We start from the raw sequence: 27,612 nt of genomic DNA on the forward strand, positions 1-27,612 counted from the left end.
TCAATTTGGTGATTCAAGTCACTGTCCCAATTCGATTTGGGAGAATCAGATTCAAAGATTCGAAACCAATTTGGTGATTCATCCGTAGACTATAATGGGGAATCGCCAAAATACCTATAACTGTCAGTTTGGGTTTTTTTGCAGATTTGGATGAAAATAGCAGAGATGGTAGCCCATTCTGAGGGCATGAAGCTTGCTAAGTTTCAAGAAGATAGGTGCAGGGTTTTCTGTGCAGCCCTCAAACTGTTAAAAGCAAAACTTGTATCTTTTGTGTGTGTTAAGGGGTGTAGATTGTAGCTATGTTGGTCTAAGGACATAGCAAGCAAGGTTATTTGGGTCAGCCTGATATCTTATATTTCTCCAACTATTCAGTTGGTCTAATAAATCTTAGCAAGGTTTGAGGTTTAAATATCCCTTCATCAGGCTGAGGAAGCATCTACAGTTGGTGTATGTGCTCGTCCTGGATGGAATGAATAGTAAAGAAGCCAGAGGCTGGTATGCATGCAAGAAAGCTAGTCAGTGAAAATGTAAGTTGGGGTGTCAGGGGTGAGAGACAGGCTGGAGGGGGAGGGGGGAATGTAGCAGGTAAAAGTGGAGAGGTACCTGGGGCGTCAGATGTCAGGCAGGTTATAGTGTGTCATAAATCCAATGTCTATGTTGAGTCCATGAGTTTTTGTACCTAGGAGTTTCATGAAGTGAGGTTCATAGGCTCATTTGTGAGAAGTGTTTTGTAAATTCAAACAAGCACTGAACCTCGCTAACCTTATCACCAGAAGCAAACTTCCTACAGCCCAAAACACTCTGAATGGATCCAGACCATGCCGTGACAAAAAATGCAAAAGCTGCCAACATATCTCCAGTACCCCCACAATTACTGCACCCCACAACAGAACCATCACCATTCCTGGATCTTACAGTTGCACCTCCAGAAACTTTATATATCTCATCCAGTGCACCAAATGCACTGGATGAGATATATAATGCACCAAATGCACTGGATTTCAACAAATCATGCTAACAAAGAACAGCAAGCAAAATATGCTCAGTCATTTGAAGAGTTCAGATACAGTATGAAGACTGTGCCAATAACCTTTGTACATGCATTGTCTTTTAATGAAGGCAGCTGCTATCCAAGCCTAGAACATTGTGGTTAGTCAAATGTGTCAGTCTAGGAGTACTATGTATGATACAAAAAACTTTTATTTGTTACTATAAGCATGTGAACTCCATCTCAGTTAAAATTCAAGTGAGTTTTCTACCCCATGCTGCTTGTTATATGGTCCTCTGGTGAGCACTGCTAAAGAAATTAGTTTGATTCACAATAATTTCTTCAACTGGGAATAAGTAACAGTACAATTTCTGTATAGGTCTTCTCCAAAAGAGATGGATTTGATTTCTAATTGATTTAACTAAAAAGGTATTTTTGTTTTGTTCTGGTTTTTGTCCCTTCTTTGGTGCCTACTAATGCAGAATTCCTGAAGACTGTCCTTGGGAACTCATTAGAAGTACACTTAGGTCTTTAACCAACTTGCTGCTTTTATCTTCTAACGCAGTGGTTCTCAACCTTTTCAGAGCAGAGTCAAAGCACCCCTCCACCACTTCTCTGAATGTGGCAGTATCCCCAGCTGAGAACCACCATTGTGCTCAATATGCTTAGAATTTCTCAGCTGGGTGATGCTGCCTCCAGGTAAACTCCCCATGTATCCTCTGCACAGCCAGTCCAGTAAGGAGTGTGGGATGTACACAAACTCTTCCTCCATCAGGATTCTCTGCAGCCCTTGTCAGTCTGACCTTGCATAACATCTCCTAGAAACAGAACTGCACTGGGCTACAGCACAATCCATCTCTCCTCTGATCATTCTAAATCAGGAAGAACCGTAAAGCATAAAGAGCATGAGTGGCACAGCCCTATGCATAAGGCAGTTGAATTGCCTTGTGGCATCCATGAGGGGTTCTTGTGGTGCCCTGGCACGCCACACCACCGTAGTTGGGAATTGCTGTTTGAACTTTGCGGTGTTCACTAGGTCTATGCAAAAGTTCACTGAGTGTTTCATTTCAAAGCTGTTTCATGGTGTTTTGAGCTAGGAACAGTGAAATCTAAGTGAAATAAAAAAATTGAAACAGCTTTGAAACGAAACGAGGGCACTTGAAACATTTCGAAAGTTTCAAGTAGCCCAATGGCAGGAGGCAGGGGAGAGCCACGACTGCGCTCCGAGCGGCTCTGCAGCCCCATGGCAGCCAGGCTGAGCTCCATGGGGCTGCAGAGCCAATTGAAGCACAGCCCTGGCTTTTCCCTGCCTCCCGCCATCGGGCCAGATGACAGGAGGCTGCCACTGCTGCCAGTGGCAGCATCAGTCTTCCTTGGTGCTGGGTGCAGGGTGCACCCAGCGCTGGTTCCAAGTGGCAGCAGCAACCTCACATCATCTGGCGCACAGATCCAGGGGCCCACACCCCAGGAAGGGTCTAGCACAACCCCACAGCCCTCCCGGGGGTGCAGGCCCCCAGATCTGAATGCCAGATGCTACTGCCAGCACGTGTCACGAGTTTGGCTTTTTCCAGTTTGAGGTGTGATTTCTGAGAAACTTCTGCACCTATTTCCTTGAAACTTGGCAGGCTTTGTGCCCTCAGAAAGGGCTACCTTCCCTACAATTTTCATCTAAATCAAGCAAGAAATTAAAACGATTTAGGCATTTTCATGATTCCCCATTATAGCCTATGGGCAAACCATCAAAAAGCATTGAAACAATAAAACAGTTTTGACCAAACGAAATGGAATAGTGCTTCAAAATGAAATGAAACAAAACAAAACACTGTCCCTTTGAACCAGCGAAATGGACATTGAAATGAAACAATGGTGTTTCGCACAACCCTAGTGTTCACCCTTCCAGCCCTATGGATTGGATAAGTGATGCAGAGCAGGTCTGCAGGCCGGATCTAGTATGCAGCCAGCACCCAGGGTTGGTTTGTGAGTACAGTCTGCCACACCAGATCCAGCCGCAGAGCAACTCCATTTACTGGGTTCCAGCCTCGCTCTGTGCACTGGATCTGGAAGCTGTGGCAATTCATGCTGCCACTGCTCCCTTGTCACTGAATTTCTGGTTGCATAGGGAACCCCACAGGATGGTTCTGGCTCACAGACCAGAGGTTGGGCCCTGTTCCAGCTGAATGTAAGAAACAAAGATCCAGAAAATCTAACCAAGCTCAGTGCAGGAGGGAATAAGGATGTAGAAAAGTGGAAGACCGGTTGTAGTAGAGGAACAGGCATATATCTGAAATGTTCATATTTTAAAAGAGTGTTCACTCCCTTGAAAATGCTACTCATGAAGAAACCATTTCTTCAGGAGTAAGGTAAAATGGCAGGTTTGGGGAGTGGCAGGGGGAGAAAGCGTTAATTATTAAAAAGTAAACTGCTGGTGGTAAAGGAGACAACTTTTTCAGATTTTGTAACATCCCTCTGCATCATGAAATAGCTACTGCAGTGTTAGAAACCTCGACTTTGTGACTGAAAATACTAGAGCAAACTTAAATGACATGATATCAGAAGGCAGTTTTGTTTTCATTCTATGAAATTGTTAGGGCTTTTTTAAATTAGCTGTCTCCTTTGGAAAATTGGTTGGTAATACAGTTACGTGCATAACTGGGGAAAAAATGAAGTCATAGGCACTTTTAGTTACTACTGTGTTTGCACATAAATAAATATCTTATTTTTGCAGCAATGATTATCAAAACAGCTAACCCCAATGGTAGAACTTTCAGTGAAAGGAGCCTTGTATCAAGTGCCTTTTATGGTGTGTTCTCCCTTGAGGCTTGTAACAAATATTTTGTGCAAGTTGAATCAAGCCACAGTGGTTTGTGCAGAGAAGCATGTGCAGTTCTAATTTAGGTTTATGCACTTCCTTATCATCTAGGAGTTGTACAAACACATTTCACTTTTGTCTAGGACCATTGTACATGCTTTTAATTTAAAAAAAAAAAAAGATTGGATTTGAGTATCATTTTCAAAATGTTTCTCATACAGGTAGCAATTGCTGCCTGCATACTGGGAGTGGTCAGCAATGTTTTCTGACAGCAGACCAGAATAACGCAGTCCAGGTTTGAGGCAAGCCAGTGCTAAGACCTGACAGACACTCATACAGCACCTTGCTACCAAATCCCCAATCTCCTAGCTGTGGCATGGGCAAAACCCACTCCTCAGGCTGTATCCATTGGCTCTGCAGGCCTGATCTGTCCCATAGACATTAGGTTGCCAACCCCTGTGCAGGTAGAGAGAATCACTTCCACTGAGGAAGATATGTGAAAGCAGTCTCCATCCTTAATGCCTGGGTGCTTATTTGTTTTTATAGTTTTCAGCTAAACTTCTCAGTCCGTCTACTGTAGTTCAAGTTTATAAAAATTTACCAATGTTAAGTGGTTTTAAGTCCTGGTTAAATAGCTTTTGGCCCTTTCTCAGCTTTTTCTTCATTTGTCTAATCTTTCATGGCAGAGATCCAAAAGCAATTCTGAAGAAGCTTCTGCTTGTTTGGCACTTAATCAGTTCTGTTAAACTGTTCTTTTCTCTTCTCTTTAAATTCATATGCATTGTTTACTAGCATAATATCACTTTCTAGTGGTTTATGCAGTACAACTAGTACCTGTCAAATGTAGTGAGTTCTGTCTTTGCTCTTACCCCTAAAAGAATTGTGTGCATGGTGTAGTATTTGGTTTGTAGTGGTTGAGTTTTTTGATAGCTTGTTTTGTCTCCTGCACCGACTAACTTCACCCTTATAGTAAAACATTCTGTTGGGGTAATTGCTCACAATCTTCATCTGAGCTTTTGGCCCCCTATACACATTATGGGTATCATGCAGTTAATTTGTTAATTGCTCAGTTACCTTGAGACCAGCAAAGTAGCTGTCACGCCATTAAAAGCCCCAACCAGATATACAGTTAAACCTCAAAAATGTATATTGACTTTATAGCTAGCTACTATTGAGCTTTATTTTGCACATGTAGCAGTGTCTCCTCTGCAACTTGGAGCCCTGTCACCTGAAAGGGCTCCCAGCTGCACCAGTGCACCATGCTGGGACGTGCAGATGCCTCAGGGGTGCATGAAACTGGGGATTGCAGCTGCTGTCCCCAGCCTTGTTGGGGGACCCAACTGAGAGAGCTCCCAGCTGCAGGAGCTTGCTTCTTGCCAGTGCAGGATTGGGCTTCCCCCTGTACTGGCAATATGGCATGATGGGATCCAGTGTGTGATCCAGTAGTCACACCTCCTGCCATGTGTGTCATGGCAGGAGGAGTGACTGTGTGGATCATGCATTAGATCCCATCCATCACTCCTTTGCACATGCAGAGGGCTTTAGGGTTACCTTTTTGTAGGTTGACCCAGGTCACTGAGCACCTTAAAGATAATGACAGAGGCCTTGAACTTAATTTTACAGTAGCTATCTGTTTCTTAACAGCCTTCAATTTATTTAGTTTTTCAACTAATTTGTTTTAGATACACCAGCCTCACAGAAAAGCAGTAAGACTGCATGCTCTTGTATTAAGTGTTGAAAATACCCTGATTAAAGCAAATCAATCAGGTTTTAAATGCAATGGCATCTTTCTCTGAAGGGATGTGATTCTTTTTTACTTCTAGAAATGTGTCTCTGTTTTGAAAAGGAGGTTTTTTTCCAGGGCTGGTATATGGTAAGTTCAATAACCATATCAACTGTAGACCATGGAAAACTCCCTTACATATAATAGATATTACTGAAAGCACTGAAAAGGGGAGAATTATTTTCCTAAGGGATAAAAATAAGTTATTTATATGAAAAATGGGATTAAAACTGATGATTCAAATATTTTTATGTAGGATTATATGGTAAATCATCCTCAACGTTGTTGGCAGTCCTGGTTTAGATCTTGTAAAAAGAAAAACTGAAAGGTTCATCATTCATCAGTACAATGTCTATAATTAGAACACTGATCATTAGTGTGGTACTTTCCTTGCTAGTGTCACTAGTTACTCCTTTCCTTTGAACCCCATTTAGTATTTTTTATAAGTATGTGTGTGTCCAGCTCTGGCATTTTAACAAATAGTAAATTGATCTTATTTTTAAATATGTGAAATAAGATTTCTAAGTCATGTATTGCTAAAAAAAAAAATTCTCCATGTCAACTTAAAGTTAGCTGTAGCAGTAAAGTTGTGAACAGTGGTGATATTGGGCCCTACAGTAAATAAAGGAAGGGTGAAACCTCTTTATACCTTCATCTCACTGTAGTTTTTAGAAGTATACTTCTCTAAGGATGCCTTAAAATCATTTTGGTAGTGGTATTTGGGCAGCAGATTTTTATTTTATTTTTTATTTTTTATTTATTTATTTATTTAAACAAAGGGATGGAAATAGGTCTTTGGGCAATGGAAAATGAAGTAATATTGTAGAAAAAATAAATTTAATACACACCACCATACAATATTTTAATAAGTTATCCAAGTATTAATTTTTACTGATTTTTGGCTGTAAGAGACCCATGGTATCCTGCAAGGTATGAGTCAATAATAAAGGATCCAAATAATTACAGTTACATGATAGGAAGAAAAGGGGTTGTATGAAAAGTGGAAGTTGGTGTCAAACTTTAAAAAGTATTTAATCCTAAATGACCACTACCAACTCTTATAAAGAGACAAAATAGAGTATATTGGTGACAAACTTTACATGTCCTTTCTTTTCCTTGTTTGGGAGTCCTTAGTAAGTGGCAGTGGGATCTTCTTGGGAAGGGTGCAGCTGAAAATGTCCCCTCAGGAAACCTTTAAGCCTAGGGATAGAAGTTACATATCAGCCAGTTTAAGTAATCAGAAACTGGTTTAAACTTTTAACAGAACATAAGTTCAGTACACATAAACCAGTTTCAAAATGGCCAAAATGATTTAAGATAAACTTGGTTTAATGTAATATCAGACTTAACTGATTTGGGTCACACTGGTTTATGCAACTTCTGTCCCAGACCCCTTCCTGGGTTAAGTTAAACCTGAGTCCCCGAGCATCTCAGCATGTTTTTCAGCCCTGGGCTGAGCTGCTCTGCCTCCTTCAGACAGCAGATGTGGACGTGGCATGGCCCTCTGAGGCAAAAGGAGCAGGGAGGGGCAAGACAGCCTGCCTGGCCCTGGCCAGCCCACAGCTTGTGATGTGGCTGCAGTCGCCAGGTGCTGCACAGGACCGGGGGTGTAGAGTGCAGCTGACAGGCTCAGGGCCCACCAGCACCTCCAAGCTGTCCTGGGCAGCCCGCTGTCTGGCCAGCCCCTGCCCATCCTGCCAGGGCAGGCTTTCATGGAGCCACAGCTGGCAGGGAAGGGCCCTGCCCTCATGGCCCAGCCCACACCAGCTGTGGCTCCATGACAGCCCCACCCGGCCTGCGCACAGGGAACTAGGAGCATCATAGCCTCCATGGCCCTACCCCAAGCTGCAGCATGCTGGGAAGGGCCCAGCTCAGGCTGGCCCATCTGCATCTGCCCTGAACAGCATGTGCAGGCTGGCTTAGCTCAGCCCTCCAGCTGCAACTGCAGCCTCACCTCTATCCCTGGGCACATAACAGGGCCATGCTGGCCAGTTCTAGCCAGGCCCACTGGCACCCGAGCAGGAGCAGGAGCAGGGTGAAAGCGGGGCAGACCCCAGCGTGGGGTTCCATGCCCACCCCAGCCCCCTTCACCTGAGGCACTGCCCTGGCCAGTGTCTGGCCTTGGGGACAAGCCTGGCAAGAGCTACTTCCCCCTCCCCCCCCCCCCCCGGCCCAGCCTGACTGGAGTCCCTGCAGGCCAGAGTTGAGGTTTAAACCCTTCTACAATCATACTTGGCTACTAAGGAAGGGAAGGGGGCTCTAGTGCCCCCCTGGCATCTAGTCTGAGGCACTGCAGCCATGTGCCTGCATTTCCAGAATCAAAAGTGAATGTCTATTCACTTCCAAATCGGTTCAGTTTTTGCAGGTTAAACTAGATGTCATAGACATTAAGGCCAGAAGAGACCTAGCAAGATCATCGGGTTCAGCTCCCTGCCTAAAGAGCAGTCAGTCAGCAGGGGTCAAATGATCCCAGCAAGATAGGCATCCAAGTGTTTCTTAAAGGAATCCAGAATAGGTACCTGCACCACCTCCTGGGGGCAGTCTATTCCAGGCCCTGAGGACTCAAATAGTATAGTTTTTCCTTATGTCCAGCCTAAAATGGTCTTCCAAGAGTTTGTAACCATTAGACCTAGTCTTTCCATGTGGTGTCCTGGTGAACAGATGTTCACCTAGTTCCTGATGTGCAGCCCTTATATACTTATAGGCTGCCACCAAGTCACCCCTGAGCCTACGCTTTTCCAGGCTGAAAAGTCCCATGTCTCTCAGCCTCTCCTCGTAACGCCTGCTCTCTTGTCCTCATCATTCACGTGGCTCTCCTGTGGACTGTCTCGAGCTTCTCCACATCCTTTCTTAATTGTGGAGCCCAGAACTAGCCACAGTATTCCAGCTGTGGTCTCATCAAGGCTGAGTAAAGTGGAAGGATGACTTCCCGGGTCTTGTTTGAGATGCATTGGAGGATGCAAGCCAGAGTTTTGTTTGCTTAGCCAGCTGCAGCGTCACATTGGTGGCTCATGTTCATCTTGTGGTCAATCATAACTCCCAAGTGTCTTTCAGACGCAGTGCTAGCGTAGTGCTGCCAAGCCTATAAGTGGGTGTGGGTTCTTTCTCCCAAAGTAGAGCACCTTGCATTTCTTGGCATTGAATGCCATCAGATTTTGATGGGATTCACATTCTTTCACATAGAGAGCTATACCCCACCTTTTCTAGCAACACTGTCTCTCCTGTACAAGGTGTAGCCATCTATACCTGCGGTCCAGTCATAGGTGGAGTCCCACCAGGTCTCTGTTATCCCATAATCATTACTGTTTAGGAGTGGAGCCAGCTTTTCCTGTTTGTTGCCCAGAAAGATTAAAGAATACCTTGCAAAGATTGAACCAGTTCAGGCTTTGGCTTTTTGAATGCCTGTCCCTACCCTAAGTGGGAAACCTAAGATGGAGAGCATCGGCAGACAGCAGTAGCATGTCAAATAAACAGTTGAAAAGGAAGGGTTTTGGCAGTTCTAAGAACATACAGGAGCATATTTAATTCCAATTTGATAGGAATAGACAAGAAGGGGTGCCTAAAGGTATGGACACACAAATTATACCAAATTAAAAATATATGTGGTAATGATTTCATGTTCTCTCAGACAAAAACTAAACTCTCTATATATACTCAGTTCTGTCTTGAGGATTGGCTATAAGGCTCCCTCTGCTGGATTCAATTACTTTAAAACTTTCCTCTTGGCAAATTTTTACCATTGCGCATGCACATGCTTTGTGTGTGCCACCATTGCACGCTTTGTCTCTCCACACACACATTCATGCATGCATACACAAAATATTCATCCCAGGTGCAATACTCCTAACTCAGGCATTCATAGAACTGGCTTAACTATCAGGAGATTTTTTTAAATGCCAGGATTTTTTTAGCTTTATTGTTGTCCTTTACAGGCTTTTTCCTGGAACCATGAGAACTAGAAACATTTTAAATGGAAGTAGTAAATCTCATGTAATTTTAGGAATTAAAGCTTTGGCAAAAACACCAGTTATCACAAAATATGTGTTCAAAAATTACAGTTGCAACACTGAGAGTGTCACTACCCTGGACCTTATCTGTCACCGTACTTTTGACCACAATAAACAAACAGAAAGCAGCAGCTGAAAGGCAGCTTTGAAGTTTTTCCAGTGGATCTTTTCTCTTTTCTATCTGATACATCCTCAAGATAGGATATTATAACAGGATTGTCTAACTTCAGTGTGGCTGGGGGCTGCAGGTGATGCCAGGGCCTAAACGTGGCACCTCACATACCACTTGAGGCACACACTGGGGTGCAGTCCCCAGGATCCTGTCCCTGCTAGTTAAACTGGCATGTACCCCCTTTTCTCACCACTCCACCAGCAGCACATGGCCCCAGTTAGACACCACGTATTATAATAAAGAAAGATGCATTGTTTTCAGCTCCTATTGATTTTTTACTTTGAAAAGATATATTTTTTTTTTAACATTTCTGAGCTAGATTCTGAGCTGTAGCAAGTTGGGGTCTAACAGACTGAAATCAGTTGTACTTATTGGCACTATGTGAAAAACTGGCTCTACTTTGCTAATGTTGTAGTTAATAAAGCTTGCTTTGTATAAGAAGAGCTGATAATCCAGAAGAATTCTCTTATTCTTGCTCTTGTACAAGGGCACACAGGAAGAATACACGTTAATGGCAGTTTGTCAGGTGTTTGGTCCTGAAGGTGGAAGTAGAATAAGCTGCTCTTTTTAAAGGAGGAATACAGGCAACTTCTTGAGGAAGTCTTCAAAATATAATCAGTTATGCTCAAAGCTTTGATGGAGAAATATGTCAAATGAACTTGACATTCTAGGAGGTGTATGTTAAAGTACTCTCACGAGAGAGGTTGCAGGTATTAATGTGAAATTTCTTCTTTCACTATATTTCATAGACATTGGGGACTGGAAGGGACCTCGCAAGATCATAGTCAGCCCTGCTGTCATAGGCAGGAAGTCTGCTGCGGTCAAATGATCCCAGCAAGATATGCGTCCAAATGCCATTTGAATGAATCCAGAGTAGGTCCTTGCACCACCTCTGTGGGGAGTCTGTTCCAGACCCTGGACACTTGGACTGTAAAGAATTTTTTTCCTTATGTCCAATCTAAATCAGCATTCCAGAAGTTTCTGAAACTACACAACCAATTAATTAGTCATGGACTTAAACATCACTCAGATCAGAAAAGGAGTTTCTGGGGAAAATAGCACTGGTAAGACTACAGTTTTCATACTGACTGAGTTCCTAGGAAAAGTTGGGCATTATGAAAAACTACTCATGGAGAAATCTTTGGAGGAAGTGGGAGAGAAATAAATGCTGGGAAATCCCCCACATTTTTTTGCTGGAGTAACTCTCATTTTATAAAGACTTCATAAAAGTAATAATTTACTGATTTCTGAAGAAATTGGTAAACTAAATGTTTACATGTGCAATTGATGCAAAGTAATAATCTCCAGAGCAGTTTGAGCCCGAGTAAACTACTCTTGGACTTAGTGTCTACATGTGCATGTGGGACAACAGCAATTTGAGCCAGGACAGAACAGGCCTGGGCTGGCAGAGGGTCCTGTGCTCCAGGGGTAGTGACAGAGGTTACACATAAACCAGTTTAAGTAATCAGAAACTGATTTAAACCTGTAACAGAACAGAAGCTCAGTGCACATAAACCAGTTTCAAAATGGCTGAAACTGGTTTAAAATAAACCTGATTGAAAGAAGTATCAGACCTAACCGATTTGAGTCAAACTAATTTATGAAACTTCTGTCCCAGGCCCCTTCCTGGTTAAATTACAATCCCCCAGCATGCTTTCTAGCCTTAGGTTGGACTGTGCTGTCTGCTTAAGCAGAGAATGTTTGTGGGGGAGGGGAGACCAGGGACTGCCCCCTCTCCCCCCCGCCCCCAGCAAACCCCAGTCAGGGGACAGGGAGTGGGGTTAAACCCATCTTCCCTGAGTACAGAACTGCCATGCTGCTAAACTTACTGAAACTTACTGCTGACTCCAACTGTGGAGTACAAATCCCAGCGGTACTTAGAAGCAGGAAAAGAAAGCCATGAGCAACCCTGCAGAGTCCTGCTCCTGTGATTCTGGGCTGCGAATCCCAGAGACCTCGGGGCAGCAGGAAGAGGAAGGAAACACACAGCCCATGCTGGCTATGTATAGAGAGGTGTGTTTTAGCACTCCTCAGTTTCTGGCCTGAGCCACTGCAGGCATGTGGCTGCATTTGCTGAATCAAAAGTAAATGTGTATCCAGTTGTTTCTCAGTTTAGTCTCTGAAATTAAGGCTAACCTGCAAAGTCTGAATCAATTGAGCCTTGGACTTTTTGAATGTCTGTATTTAGTTCAGGTGGCAGAGTGGCTGGCTGGGGCACAGGGGTGCTGAAAGAACAGAGCCATATGGCTAGGCAGTAAGCAGGAATCTGGCTCCCAGCTACATGGGCACAATTCACATACTTTTAATCGCAGTAAACTACTCCGTCATAAGATGGTACTTTCTCCAACAGTACTATCTTATATGGAGTTGATTAGTTTTCTGCAGCCTGAAATGTGTAGATGGTGATGCTTTAATGCGCAGCTAATTAATCTACTCTACAGTAAAGCACACATGTAGATGCACCCAGTGAATAGAAAAGCTCCTATTGATTTCAGGAGATTTTAGGTTAACCCTAAACCTCCTATGTTGATGCACATTTTTTAGCAGCCTTAACCACATCTCAGTTCTTCTTTTTGCATCCCTGGAGGTTTGTTTGAATTATACCTGCAACTTTTTCTCACTCTTGGAACTATCTTCTTCCTTTTCCTGTTGCTTCCATAGTTTCTGTAGCAGATGGCAGGTGTTAAAACTTTCCCCCCTCTGACCCCTGAAAATTGTTGGACTAGAAAATACTGTGATTTTTCTCTGGTAGGGTTTTCCCAGCACTAAAAATGCCTTCTCCTCAGTTTCTGAAGATTCAGAACTCAAAAGGGTAGTAAAATGAGAGTTGCTTTAGTCCTGTCTAAAATTAAACATTTTAAATGCTCAATGGAAGCTTTGAATGAGTGAGCCTCTGATCAAGGGTCTGATGTAAATCACTATTGTGATCTGCTCTTGGGGTGGAATCTGTGTTGCCCCTCCAGAATAAAGGGAAGCCATTTAAGCCATTTTGTACCCTACAAATCCTGGTATGTTTTGGGGATTTGCAAAGACCCTGGCACAATTAAGGTGGATTCAAGGGGCTGGGGTTGTACAGTCATGTGGCCGACTGTGCCACCCATGTTAGCTGTCAGCATGGAGTCTGGCCAGAACCCCTGCTTTCGGTGCTGCCACCACCACCCATCTCCCTTTTTTTATTACTTCTAAATTCAGTAGGAAAGGGGAGGGAGGAGAAGAGGGAACAGCAAACAGGAGCATTCATGATCTAAGATCCAGAGCCACCAAAAATAGGGGCTCTGGCTGACCCTGCCCTGATCAGCTGGTGAGCCCAGAGCTCTGGCAGGAGCCTATGCTCATTGGGCAACCAAAGTGGGAGATCCCCCTGCCCACCTTAACCTGTTCCACTATTGCCTGAGTGAGTATCTAAATTATAGCTGCCTTCCCAAACTGTCCCTTGTTGCATTCCAGTCCCCACAGTCCCATCCATGAGATTGCCCTATGCCAGGACTTGTGAGGGAGTCCCTGAAAGATATGTTCATCTGTCTTTCTAGTCCTACACGCAGAATCCTCCATGGGCAGAACATGGGCTTTTGGGAGATGTATAGTCTACTCTATTTTCATAGATCTAAGTAGCAAGGACAAAAGGATACAAATCTAGTCCTCAGGTCTTGCCTTCATGATCAAAAAAGGCATGTTCTCAAGTTCTTGCTAAGCCAAGGTAAAACTCTATTGAAAATATGATTATTACAGCTTTTCATATGTATTGGAGGTTGGGTTTAAGGACTAGAAAGAGGTGGTTGAGATGTGCTTTTGTCAGGAAATGTTGATCCATGAGAACATTGTGCCAGAACATAGTATTTTCATAAAATCCTCCCCAGAGATGAAATTGTGAAAGTTCTTGCTAGACAAGAAAACCATTTCCCTCTCAGTTTTATTTAAGGTTGCTTTAAGAACCTAGCGTTTAACTTGATCATCTGGTTAATGCAAAGACTATAAATGTTGTTCTCTTCAGTAGGATTTGACCTCCTCTTAACTAACTGTAGTAAAGAACCTGACTTTTATCACAGTGAAGACTGTCGTAGGATACCTACAGATATTTGGGGAGGTTAGAGGGGGTTAGATTGAGTTAAAAACAGCCACACGATCTAAGGTAAGCCAGGGTGGGGTCCTGGGGGAAGTTGGGTCTTGGGCAGAACTGGGAAGCAAGTGGGATCTGTGGAGGTGCTGGGGGGAAGGGGGGGCTATCTACCTCTCCCAGGCCCAGGGGCTATTTTTAGCTCCCTGAAATCCTCCCCCCAGTGAACCAGTTGCCAGATTCTGCTCCCCCCTTCCCCCACCCTGACTTACTTCCTTGGCTCTCAGCACCAGTGAACACCAGTAAAACTGGCCCCAGGAGCGGCTTGAGACATGGGGGTTTGGTGGGCTCGGGGGCAAGGGGGGAGGGGGGGGAATGCATGGTCTGCTGTGGGCGTTGTCCATCTGGGGAAAGGGGGAAGAGCCAGGGAGCTAAAAATAGCCTGGTGCCAGCAGCTGGGCTCTCCCAGCCTCAGGGCCATGATGATCCATCAGAAGTTCAATCAGTCGTACCAGACCCAATCTAAGTTTGATTACCTCAGAGGTACACTGAACTCAGATCAGGTTGGCCAGTTTTAGACTGACCTAACCTTCCTGAACTTCTGTATAATTCTTACTCAGATCAACCTGGGTTTAGATCAACTGACCATATTTAACCTGATCTAAGCTCCCCCAACCTCTCCAAATGTCTGTACCTAGCCTATATTATTAGATGGTCTTCTAGTTACTGAATCCATTGAGGTACCCTACATAACAAATTTGATTTAAAATTATATTTTGATATAACACAACCTTGGTCATTTATTCGTTTGTTTGGTTTAAAGGTCATATTCTAAGCCTTTTTAGCCAGTAATCTGTGAATTAATGCTTCCACATTCATGAAATTAAATGAGAACTTGCTTTGTGGTTCTCTGTTGTTACTGTGTGCACATAGGCACACACACATTCACTATAGTAAATTTTGTGGATTTCATAGACATTAGGGCTGGAAGGGACCTCAAGAGATCATTGAGTCCAGCTCCCCTGCCCCAGGGGCAGGAAAACCAGCTAAGGTCAAAGGATCCCAGTATGATAAGCATCCAAATGTTCCTTGAATTAATCCAGAGTAGGTGCCTGCACCACTTCTGGAGGGAGTCTATTCCAGGCCTTGGGGGCTCAGGCAGTAAAGTTTTTCCTTATGTCCAGCCTAAACCGGTCATGGAAGAATTTATGACCATCAGTCCTTGTTATCCCTTGGGGCGCTCTGGTGTACAGACGTTCCCCCAGATCCTGATGCACACCCCTTATGTACTTATAGGCAGCCACCAGGTCCCCCCAAGCCTGTGTTTTTCCAGGCAGAACAGTCCCATGGCTCTCAGCCTCTCATTATAAGGCCTATTTTCTTGCCCTCTGATCATGTGCGTGGCTCTCCTCTGGACTCTCTCAAGCTTCTTGACATCCTTCTTGAATTGTGAAAACCAAAACTGGACGCAGTCTTCCAGCTGCAGCCTCACCAAGGCCGAGTGCAGTGGGAGGATGACATCCTGAGATTTACTTGAGAAGCATCTCTGCATGCAAGCCAGAGTTTTGTTTGCTTTACCAGCTGCGACATCGCATTGGTGGCTTATGTTCATCCTGTGGTCAGTCATGACCCCCAAGTCTCTTTCAGCCATGGTGCTAGTGAGCGTAGCACTGCCGAGCCTATAAGTGGGCTGCAGGGTTTTTTTTTCCCGAAGTGGAGAACCTTGCATTTTTCAGTATTGAATGTCATCAGGTTTATATCTGCCCACTTACTAAGCTTATCCAAGTCAGCCTGGGTCACTGGCCTATCTTCATGTGTGCCCCAAAGTTTAGTGTCATCGGCGAACTTGGCCAGTGCGCTTCTGACACCAATGTCCACATTGTTGCTAAAGATGTTAAACAGAACTGGTCCAGGGACAGAGCCTTTGGGCACACCACTGGTCACAGAGCGCCATAATGATTTTCTTCCATCAACTACTACTTTCTGGGTCTGACCTCAGAGCCAATTTCCCAGCCATTGGACTGTGGTGTAGCCAAGGCCACAGTTGGCCAATTTTTCCATGAGGAGATCATGGGACACCACATCGAAGGCTTTTTTGAAGTCCAGATATATGATGTCAATCTCTTTTCCCTTGTCCAGGTGATACGTCGCCTGGTCATAGATGGAGATGAGATTGGTCAGGCAAGATCTACCCGCAACAAATGTGCTGGCTGTCCCTCAGGATTTTGCCATCAGCCAGCTTATCAAATAAATCATAATAGTATTTAATCACAATTATTTCTATGGGTAAAAGCTTATGATTGCAATAACTGTATTCTATTGAAAATCACATTGAACAACCTGAAGATTCAGTTTTAAGACCGAGGTTCTTTGTGAATTTGTTGCAGCTTGTAGATGCATTACATTTTTATACTTTTTAGCATGGCTTACAAAAAAATGTTATTAGCTCATAATATGAACTTAGGCCTTGATGTATAAAAATCCCCTAATTTTTGGTAGAAAAGCCACGTCAGTACATACATAAGAACTATTTTCCAATAAAAATCACTTAAATTGTTACTATGAAAACTTTTATGTTAATGCCATGAAAGACTATGCAGCAGTATGTAGCAATCAGTGTATAAACAGTATTAAATTTACATATTTTTCCATAGTAAAGAATTATAGGTCTTCAAGCAAGTCATCAGCTGATATGTTTTTAAGGGACAAAACATCAATTTGTATTTTGATTTACAAATTAAACTTGTTAGCACATAACTGCACTACTTTGAAAGAATTTTGTGAAACAATATTTGTTTTCCATCTCCCAAAGACAAATACTAGTGTAAAAAAAAAAAAAAAAAAGTAGCAGTAATGTGGCACAAATTCTTCTTTAATGAAAAGTCTCCCCTTTCAAGCCTGTGGAAATAAGAAATGAAGAATCTCCTTCCAGCACCTTAAGTAGTTGCCACTTATACTGCACACAATTTCTAATTAACTGCAAATGTCAATGGATAATACATTTTTAAAAAGAAGAGAGCTGCACTAATTCTTCAGAAAAGGAGACATCTTTAAACTCTACAATATTAATATGAGTTGTGGAATGAAACAACTATATCTCATTTCAAATGTTAAATTTATCAGGTGTGTGAATGTAGTTGCCTGTAACAGCAAATCATATGGAATGCATCAGAGTCATTTCTGTGCTGACGTGTTAATGGAGAACTATGAATAGAATCTGAATATATGAGTACTTACCTACTAACCAAGAACCTATTATTGATAATAACTCTTAAAAATAAGAATCCAGTAAAAGGCTCTAACCCACTCATCTTGAGTCAGTCCACTTGCTGGATTCCCCTTGGATCCAGAAATTTGGTGGAGGGGGAAGTAGTGACAACATTAATTACAGTGCCTCTAGAAGTGGACCCAGAGGGTCCCAACTGGCATATGTAGCTAGCCCCACCCATCCCACATGTTGGATCCACCCCATTGACTGGCCCTGCAACATCCATCTGGCCCCTCCAGCTAGAAATGTTGAGCATCAAATTTCTTTTTTATTTTGCAGAAGTTCCTTTTCCTCAAAATTATAAGGGAACAGCTATATATAGTATAGAACAGTACAGTATAAATATTTTGTATTAGTTGTACTTTATCTTCTAAATACGCAGTATATTAAAAAAAAAGAATGAGAGTGCATATACACTGAAGCTTTTTGATTTTCTTTCTTCTTTTTTAAACAATCCAAGTGCAGACTCTGTTATCTTTGTAGCTGCTTTTCAATATTTGTGTATACTTTTTGGGTTGGGTAAAATCATTTCAAGGCTAACAAAGCAATGGTGATAGAACAGCTTATGCAGCTAGCGCTTTGGTATGAATGGAAAACAGTTTACCCGTAGTATTTCAGTGTGTGCTATTTCAGTGTGTTATTGTTCAGGCAAAAAATACATTCTCTCTCTCTCTCTTTGAACAGTGATTCCCTGGAGGCCACACAGCCTGTTGCTTATGCTGCCTCAGTAAAGAACATGCCCATGAGTCCAGACAGTCCTGACACCAAATCATCTGCAGCCAACATCACTTCTGCTACAGCCTTTAAACCAACCGAACCTCAGAGTGCTGTCAAATACTCAGGCTGGCAACCTTCAAACCAAGCAGGTAACTTTAAAAGGAGTCTTTTTCTTGTTCATTTAGGGGCTTTTGAATCTTTATTAAATTATTCAAACCTACTAAAATGTTATTATTAAAATGATGCTAGAAACTAATATTGACATCGTTTGTCTCATCCACGTTTGTTTTAAAAATATTTATTGTTGTTACTTTCTCTGTTTTTTTTGTCAACTAGTAAAACTTATCCTTTAGCCTTTTTATGAGTAATCCCTATAATTTAGTTGATTTTTCTCATGAATAAAATCTTGAAGCTTGTGATCTTCAACTATTTATTAACGTATTTAATAAAAGTCAGATAATATCAAATTAGCTGATACTAAAATGCTCTAAATAGATATTTCCTAAATGCTTATAAGCTTATTGAGAAAAATATTGGAAGAAAAATACATTTAACATGTTGGTTCCTTGCTTTTGTTCAAGTGGGATTTGAAATCATTCAGCAGCATGTAGAGATAAGTTTAAGTCTTTGGTATTTCTGGCTTTCACTTGAGTATTCAATTCTAACTATGCAATATTTAATTAAAAGCTATCTCCTGTAAGGATAATTTGAAAGACTATTCACTTTGAATATGATTTTATAATTCTTATCCTTATGTATCAACACTTGCATTTATTTCTTGTGGAAAATGTACTTTGATTCGCTTAAGTATGATAAAAGCAAATAGTGGTTTAGCCTGAGAGAAGGTGCTGCTTTTTAATTCATAGTTACTCTAAGAAATGGACCGTACCTGTATTAATGATGTAATAGTAAGTTGAGTTGTTATAACCCTTTTAAAATTACTTGGTTCCTAAACTGAACTCTCGTCTTTGGCCCTGTGATGAACTTGAACATTCATTTCTAGGTACCCAGGGGATTTTGTCTTAATTATTTTTACTGTCTTAACCATCAAGTTTCTTATGAGAATACGATGGATTTCCTCAGTTCTACTTCTGATCATGCCTGAGCTCTTAAGTAACCTTTTTTTTATCCTACTATTAAGGGATTTCCCTCTTAGAAAAAACCCCTTAAAGGCCAGAAATAAATCAGTACCCAGTCAGTTCAATGTAAAATGAAAGTGAACATATGGTGTTAATGCAATATGTTTTATAAAGGCCTCTTTGGACCATATGGTCAAATTACAATTGTATCTGTTGAATAAAAATGAAATGTATTTTGTACTGGACATGCAATACTACCAAACATCCTCAAGATGGCAATAAACTGACACTTGTATACTTGTTAAAACTGTCTTGTAAAAAGCATGGGAAGGCAGCAGCTATTTGACTGGTACAGTTAAGAGTTACGTAAATTTAAACAAGTGTATTTTTAGTGCCTTTTTCCTCATTAGCTGAATCTGAAATGAAAATCCATAACATAGGGACATGTCATATAAAAATATTCATCTGTTTTCTGAATTCTATTACAGTTTTGTTAGTGCTTTTTCCACAACCTAGTTGATTTATTTCACTAGCAAAGACCCTTTAAAAAACTTGAGGTTTCAGCAGAACACCATTCATTAACAATATGTGAACGGGTGTTACATAGAGAAATCACATAAATAACCTCAGTGTAAATATAAATCTAGTGCTTAAGAGATTTTTTTTTTCACAACTGACTGCCATGGAAGCAGTGAGCTAGAAAGATATAAGGATTAAATCACCTTTTTTACCAAACATCTCGATAAATATATAGACCAGCTTCATGTACTGACAAAATTAATATTGCCTATTTGGTACAAAGCAAATAGATCAGGAAAATGTGATCTCGGTTGGTTAGTTTGGTTTGATTTTGGGTAGGTTTTGTATTAGGATTTTTCTTTACATAAGAAAAATAAATTACATATAAAGTTTGAAATTCAGGCTGAATGTAAGCCAATTACTCATTACTATTGGTAGTTTTTCATGTTTGAGGCTACATTTGCAAGTTTGTATATATGTAGAGGGCAATCTGTGTATAAGTGTTGTAGTCTTATATCAGTCAACCTTGACAGTGTCCATGTTAACATTTAATACTCTGAAGAGTTGCACTAACAGTGCAAGTCTGGCAGATCAAAAAAAAAACCTATTAGTTTGAACCAGGCAAGACTGTTTGAATTAAAGACTTCATTTGAGTGAAAGAAACTTCATTCTGGATGCCAGCAGGCATGAAAGAGAAGCCAATACGGTAAAGTGTTGTGCTAAATAACCAGCCTCTAAGCCCTTTGGACAAAAGACTGAAAAAACAAAGAAAGCTTCCTTATCCTAGTTCAAGATGACACATGCTGTTAAGATAGAGTAGTTTATCTCCAGGCACTGACAATGATCATGTTCAATCTATTGCTTTTTTGTAGAATCCTGAGGTAGTTACATTAGGAGAATTGAAAACTGGTTGCCCTGAATTCACCCAGTTTCCTTGGGAGTAACAACTTGAGTCATTATCTTTCTTCCAGTAAAAGTGTCATGAAGATTATGGGTAAAGATAACATAAGAGGAAAGTTATTCTAGCTTTACATGTATTGTCATGTTGTTTAACTTAGTCTGGTGTCCTCTAGAGTGCGAGCCATTGACTGTAGTCTGGTTTTCAAGCACACAAAAATTAGTGCTCTAAATGCATTTTTTTTAAAAAAAACTAGCTGAGCTTGCATGTCTGGAGATGGCCATAGTATATTGTAGGTTTGCCTGTCACTGGGCTGAGGGGGAAAAATGAAGAATTTGGGTTACAAAGTATCTTATATACCTGGCTATGAGAGGCATCTTACATTTTGATTGGAATTGTAACAGCTGCCAAGGTATTTCAGGCTTGACCAGAGTTTATATTACAGGTTTCATTGCAGATCTGGCCTTCAAACATGACATAAACTCACCTGTGGTTTTATATAGCATGCAGTCCCCAGAAAGTAGTAATGCAACACCAACAGATGAAAGGGATCTAGGCATGGTTACAACAGCACTAGAGCAGAGATTGGATCTTCTTCTTTTTCTCAGGCATATATTTTACAAAATAAAAACCTTCAAGGTTTCCCTTCATCTAAACACACTGATAGAGGTGTATATCAAGGTATTTCAGTGCCCCAGGGGAAGGGTGGGTATGGTTATGCTTGCTGCAGCAACATGGGCTTGGGCTGCTGTTGCTGGGGGACGGGTAGCAGCATGGGCTACCTAGGAGCTATTCTGGTATTCACCAACCCCCCACCCCGGTCTACCCCTGGGGTCAGGGGAAACATCATTCCACCCCCTTCCTCCAAATACACTACTGGGCATGGGGTTGCACCTGCACAGGTCCTATTGCCAGGCCATGTAGGGCTGTGCCTGCCATGAAAAACACTCCTGGAGAGAAGGAGGCCATGTTGCCCCATGGGACAACTGGTCCTCACCCCTCTCCAGTTATACTACTGCTCCCTGGAGTTGAAACCAGCAGTTTTTCTCTGACAAGCACAGCTGATCATTGGTTAACTGTTTGGGGGGGGGGGGGCGGTTAACATAATCAAGAGCTTGAGAAACAGGACAAAGAACTGCAAAGGCTTCAAGGCATCTTTTGTATTTAGTTACTATTTCTACTGTCTTACTGCAGTAGAGTAAGCTTTGCCTGTGTTTTTGATAAGTGAAAATCCCTGATAATTCCCAGTCCAAAAATATTTTAGCTGGATTTTTAATGTATTTTGTTGTCTAAGAAGACAGATAAGTACCTGCTTGGTGTTTTGCAAAACCACATAGATGAGCAGTTTGGTTTTACAGTTGACATACTTATTTATGAACTTGGGTGCTTAAAATGAGGCATGCTTAGAAAGACTGTTCAAGTCCATCTGAATTTCAAAGAATACTTAGTATTATAAAAACAAGTTATAATACAACAAATGCTGCCACATGTATCAAATAAAAGTATAAGAACTGGCTTTCTTACAAGGACATTTTGCTACTTCAATTGGTGACAAAAATTTCAGGCCAAAATTTTCAAACCTGAATCCCCAAATTAAATCTATGTTTTGGGCCACTTTTATGTGGTCTACCAAAGGACTAGACATAGATTTAGGAACCTTACTATAGGCACACAAGTTTGAAAATATTGTTCTGAATTATTTGTCACTTAGAGACATATTCTCTTAATTTATTAAGAGAAAACCCAGGTATACTTTTTTTAGGCTTTTTGACCAAATAGCAGTTAAAGCTAATATATTACACTTCATGCTTTTAAACAGTACCTTTGCTGTTCAGAAAAATGAAAGTCCATCTTAGGAAATAATAAAAAAGTAGAAATAAATAGCAGAATCATTGCATTAGACATTATTTGAACCCCAGCTTGTGGTACTAGCATTTTGGACAATATATATTAAATATTTATATTATATTGTATCCATAATGAAGCAAAAAAGTACTAAGATTTTGCATGCCATTTAGAGAAGCTGCAAACACCGATGACTAGGCACATACCCCACATGCATAGCTTGAATATTGCTTGCAGTTTAATTAATACAACTTCAGACTACACAGATGCACCCTTTAGATAGGTTGACAACTTTTAGCCTGCCTGCAGTTAGGCAGAATCTCTGTTTCTTGAATAGTCCACCTTTTCTTGCTTCTCTGTTAATAATTAATGCAGTTTGCTTTCCTTAAACATAATGGCAGAAGTACCTACAAGTGTGAAAATGTTCATGCACATACCATATTTTATCACATACCACACTCCCCCAAAATAAAACACACCTTGTTTTTTAAAGGCAGAATGCAAAGAGAGAGATTTTCCCAGAGTCATGACCTAAAAATTGGCTTTTTCATGGGCTGGCAGTACTGCAAGACAACCAGCAGGTTCTTTGGGGTTCCCTCCCTCTTCCCACACCACCTGGGGCAAGCAAGCCAAAAGGATCAAGTCCAGTGTTGCTAACCCTTTCAAAGATGCTCTCAAATTGGCAACACTAAGTTTTTGACTGAGCAGTGAGTTTGATATGATCTCCATTTCATTGGTAGTTTACTCAGAGAACTAGTACAATAAATTGTATGGAATGAAAGATGTCCTGTTATGTGAAGAGTTCTATTTTTGCTTCCTTAGGCATGGTAAATGGGTCTAAAAAACTGTGGTGAAAAGTGTGTCCAGTTTGTATTCCATATCAAATAATGTGCTGCCTCAATTTGATACCAAATTGTATTGACAAAACTTGCAAGTATTTACAAGGGTGAAGTTGTAGGCTGTGTTCATATTTGTCATGTCTACCTTAATATGAAAGCACCCTAAATTTGGAATAGCAGAATTCAGCTGAGGTGAAGCCAAAATTGGACTATTCTGCTCATCCCAGTCAAAAAAATATATGTTTATGCTACACTATCACACGTTCTATATGGGAGAGATGTTACCAAAATCTTCTGAGGAACTTTTCCCTGTGTGTTTTCTTTTGCTTGTGATCCAGGTGCTATAATGATCATGAATTTTAGATGAGCAGGCCTCAGATAAGGTGAAGTCCAGGTTTTGTTTGAATTTGTGAAGTATATGATGGTCATCTAAAAACTGATATTCATCAGCATTCATCTAGTAAACCAACAGTTCTGTTTTCTATTCAGAGGCAAAATTTGACTAGAAGGTGGCTTCCTTTTTCCTTTCCCTGATTTTTTTTCTTTTCCCGGTCATTAATAGAAATGCAGAGACCATATTGTGTGTATGGACTAAAGACTATTTGTTAGAAAACCCATCAATCTCTGTTAAGATTTTTAACAATAATCTTGTTTGCTTTACAAAAAATAACCCCGTATCCTGACAATCCTTTTACAGTAACCTCCTATTTAGCCTTCTGAAGAACTTAACTAGTCTAATACAAAAAATGTCTTTTTGGTTTGAATCCTGAAGTCTTTTCCGTATCCCTCCTCCCCACTAAAGTGTCAGATCAGATGTGAATGCCATTTATCAGTGAAAGGAGAGAGAATGAAGTAGGTACTAATTCTTCTTCCTCCCCTGCTGTCTAGTTGCCAAAACTCTACCCTGGCCATGTCTCTGCCATTCATCAAAAAATGCTGTCACAGTCTGTAAGTGCCTGTTTTCCACTAGCAAAGGCTATATATCTGTCAGATGCTTGATATGGTATAGCTTCCACAGAGGATACAAAGGGATGGAAGTCCACCGCAAGGTTTTCTTTTAGAAAACTCAACAAAAGCCGCTTCAGGTCCTGAGAACAAAAATCCAGTCAAACTTGAATATTGATCTTTGCCTGTCATGTGTGTGAGTTGCAGCTTTACATTCACCTTGTGTGTTTATTCTTAATCAGACTAAACCCTTTTACTGTCAGGTTCGACAGAGCAATCAAGATCTCTGCCCACTCATGAAAAAGGGTTGTGAAGGAATGCAATTTATATGATGAAGAAATAGACCTGTACGTCAGATAATGAATAGTTTACAGCCCAGGTCAGGTCCTGCTGGTGCTTCAGCACCAGCTGGTCACCAAGCTGGTCTGAAACCACAGTACATACATACTTCTGTGTTTTCTGACTCCACAGTACTACAAACCTCAGTACCTGTTACTCTAATGTCAGCTTCTGTAATGCAGATGTTTAGAGCCCTGAACCCCACAATGTCTCTGTGCAGAGCAGTCTCATAGTGACTATAAATAAAGTTGAACTCTCACCATCATTCTCTACTTTGGCACGCTCACCAATCCTACTGTAGCATCAACAAGTACTCCCATTCAAGTTATAGGTAAGATTTCTCAGCTCCCTTGAAAGCCCCTCCCCATCCTGAAAATCTCAGGAAGGTTTTTCTGGACTTGAATGTTGATTTTTCTTCCCAAGTCTAACTCAGCCTTGGAAGAAGCTAAACTTTACTTGTTTAGACTGTCTGGCCTTCGCAGGGAGTAGGTTAAAAGTCAGGCTATATCCTCTCAGAGGTTTTCTTTGTGGGCCACCAGCTGCGTAAGGGCAGTGCATTAACCACATTGAAGCTCATTCCATAAAAGTTCAGGCAGCATCTGCTGCCTCTTTGAAGATCTTGTTGACTTGTGAAATCTGTATGAGAATTCTGTGAAGCCTATTTACAAGTCCACATCCAAGCTGAAAGGAGTGTAGCCACCTTAGTGAAGTGCCAATAAGGTCGCTCAGCAGAGTTTATTGTTGCATATACAATGCTATACTAAGTCAGGTAAGGTAAATAACTGTTCTTTTGTTCTATTTACTTGCAACTATTTCTGCTGAGGCAGTAAATAAAATGGTAGCTACTGTTAGGTTGAATAAGCACTGATATAAGTTCTAACTGATGAGCTTTTAATTTTTTCCATGTCCACCAAAGGGAGACATTTTTAGACAAGAGTCAACCTGTAAAGCAGTTGCTCATCAAAATCCTTACTACATTGCTGTGTATTGTTTTTTTTGTCCCATTCAGTAGCTAAATGTTAGCTTGCATTTATGTAACACCATTCATCTCTGAAGAATCCCAAAGCGCATTACAATTCCATATTCTACACGCACAGATATTGCTTTTGTGCACCACTGACATGCAGCCACTTGTTTGGTGACATGTAGCAGCTGTTTCACAACACACAGTTACACTCCATAGCATCTTGAAAGGAAATGAAGACTAGTACTGTATCAAATTGGATCTGCTGGGCCAGTGTAAAAAGGTAGAATTATCTTAGTTACTCTAATTGGATTTTCGCCAGGGCACAAACTAATCCATCGGAAGGTGTAGTGGGTGCTCAGTCATCATAAATGGTCAGGACTTTCGTCAGCATTTCTTACAGAAGTTCTCTGTCATACACAACACGCACAGAATTTAGTAGAATTCACTGTTGGTGCTGACTCAGAAGGAAGTAGGCATTCCCCTTGAATTAAAGTGGCCTTCTTGTGGTCTCTCATCCAAGCAGGCACAATTCTGCTTCATTTGAGGGCTCAGACAAGATCAGAGCCTGAAGTGAGGTGGTACAGCTGCAGGCAATAAAAATCAATTTTTCCTCTGGGGAAAGACCATTTCATTTTAGTCAGCAGTCCTCTGGCTTCTTAGACTTTGTGGTTGTGTAATAGAATGGTATACAGAAAGTTTATGATGGAATGTTCAAAAGGCAGTTCCCAAGTTTATAATGCTAAATGAACAGCTACCAGAGTGCGTTCATTTAGTTTTCCCCATTTGTACCATATCTTATTCCCATCTTATTTTTCAGCTTGCTACTAAGTTATACAATCCCTTTTCAATAGAAGCAAGATTGGAATGTCAGCATATTCTTCAATAGCCACAACTGTCAGTTGCCTAATCCTGAGCCAGCAACATGTGTTAAGCACATGCTCTGTTCAGCAAAGAGAGTACTTTGGAAGTTGGCTTTAAGTGTAGAAGAAATGATCCCCAGAGGCCTTTGTCTGAAAAATTATTTTATTTTTTACAGTTGTCTTTGCACATTTTTAAGCATAAACTTTCTGTATATGGAATTGTTCTTAGCATAGATGTTCTGTGACTTTTTTGCTTCTTGTTTGTTCCCTTGGCATCTTTAGGCAGAAATTCTAGCGTGGGAGAAAATTTAAACTAGCCACTAGCCATGCTGTGACCTTCTGTTCTATGGTTGACAGCATAACCCATATTAACACAGTGACTCTCTTCTCCCTTTTAACAACTATAACACAGGTAGAGGTTTAAATGAATGATAGCCTTTTGGCTAAGAATCCCGGGGAAAAATCTTGTCTTCGAGGTCCATGGGAGTTTTGCTATTAACTCCTATAATACAGGGACAGATCTAGAGAACCTGGGTTCAGTCCTTACTGATGAGAGCCCATGAAGGGATATCATGCTGCAACTATTAATCCTTGGAGCAAGATTATTTTTGCTTAAGAGCCATACAGCAATCAACCATGGTGACTTGTCTTCTTTCCTCTTGTGTTTTTCTCCATTGTCATGTCTATTAATGCTACAACCTTTCCAGACGTGTAGCTAACCAAATGGCTTACAGTTTTTAGGAATGGTTTATGCTGGAAAATATAATCTACCACACCATTAGCCCCTGCTATGTTTATACTGTTCTGTACTTATAAGTGTGACAAATCAGTTCACTTCATCTCTCTCCACTCCCCTTGTGGAACAGGAAGTTATGGTTAATGGTGCACTTAATTAAAAGGGATTAGTCTCCTGTGCACAGTGAGAACTGTGCAGTGAATTGGGAAAAGGGCCTGGGGATAACTCTGCTAAGTGAGTCTTTGAATCCAATAGTTCTTGCTCTTTACACGCATGAAAATAAGTTAATTGAAACTGGCCATTGTGTAACATTAGTCTTCTTTAGTTAAAATATACATAAAGCCTTGTCCAACCAGTTATGCATAGAGTGGGAAGACTGACAGGCCAAAGCACCAATGCTTCCTGGTTTGTGGACTTTTTCTCCACCCTCTTAATCTAAATGTTTATACTACCATGTGCCAGCAAACCACAAGAATGTATTCCTTTAAAAGTTAACTTAATACAAACCTGGACTTAGCCAAGCAAAACCCATGGTGCAGGCAGAGTCATATAATTTGCAAGTGTCAGCCATTCAAAATTAAGCTATTTACTTGGAGTATGAAATTATAACTTTCCAACATGACAAGAAACAATATGTATTTTAAAAAGTTTGAATATTGCAGAATGCATCACAAAAATATACAAAGTCCTTACTGGAGACAGTGTGCTTCATTAAAACACCTGAACAGAAACACTACTAATCTGCTATGACCTTTGACAAGTTACTTATGACACAGTATTGGTGGGG

General features: G+C 41.1%; 1 protein-coding gene across 9 annotated transcripts in view; it reads left to right on the top strand.

Moving 5' to 3' along the window:
• PDLIM5 (PDZ and LIM domain 5) overlaps positions 1-27,612 on the top strand; it is a 190,460-nt gene that overhangs the window by 137,706 nt on the left and 25,142 nt on the right. For all 9 annotated transcript variants that reach the window (XM_090037097.1, XM_090037084.1, XM_090037089.1 and 6 more), the window contains one exon: positions 17,766-17,947. In XM_090037097.1, the coding sequence (XP_089893223.1) occupies positions 17,766-17,947 (182 nt within the window). The remainder of the gene's footprint in view (positions 1-17,765; positions 17,948-27,612) is intronic.

The sequence above is a fragment of the Crocodylus siamensis genome, chromosome 2 (assembly GCF_052110815.1).
Source record: "Crocodylus siamensis isolate JL-2025a chromosome 2, ASM5211081v1, whole genome shotgun sequence".
In the NCBI taxonomy this organism is placed as follows: domain Eukaryota; kingdom Metazoa; phylum Chordata; order Crocodylia; family Crocodylidae; genus Crocodylus; species Crocodylus siamensis.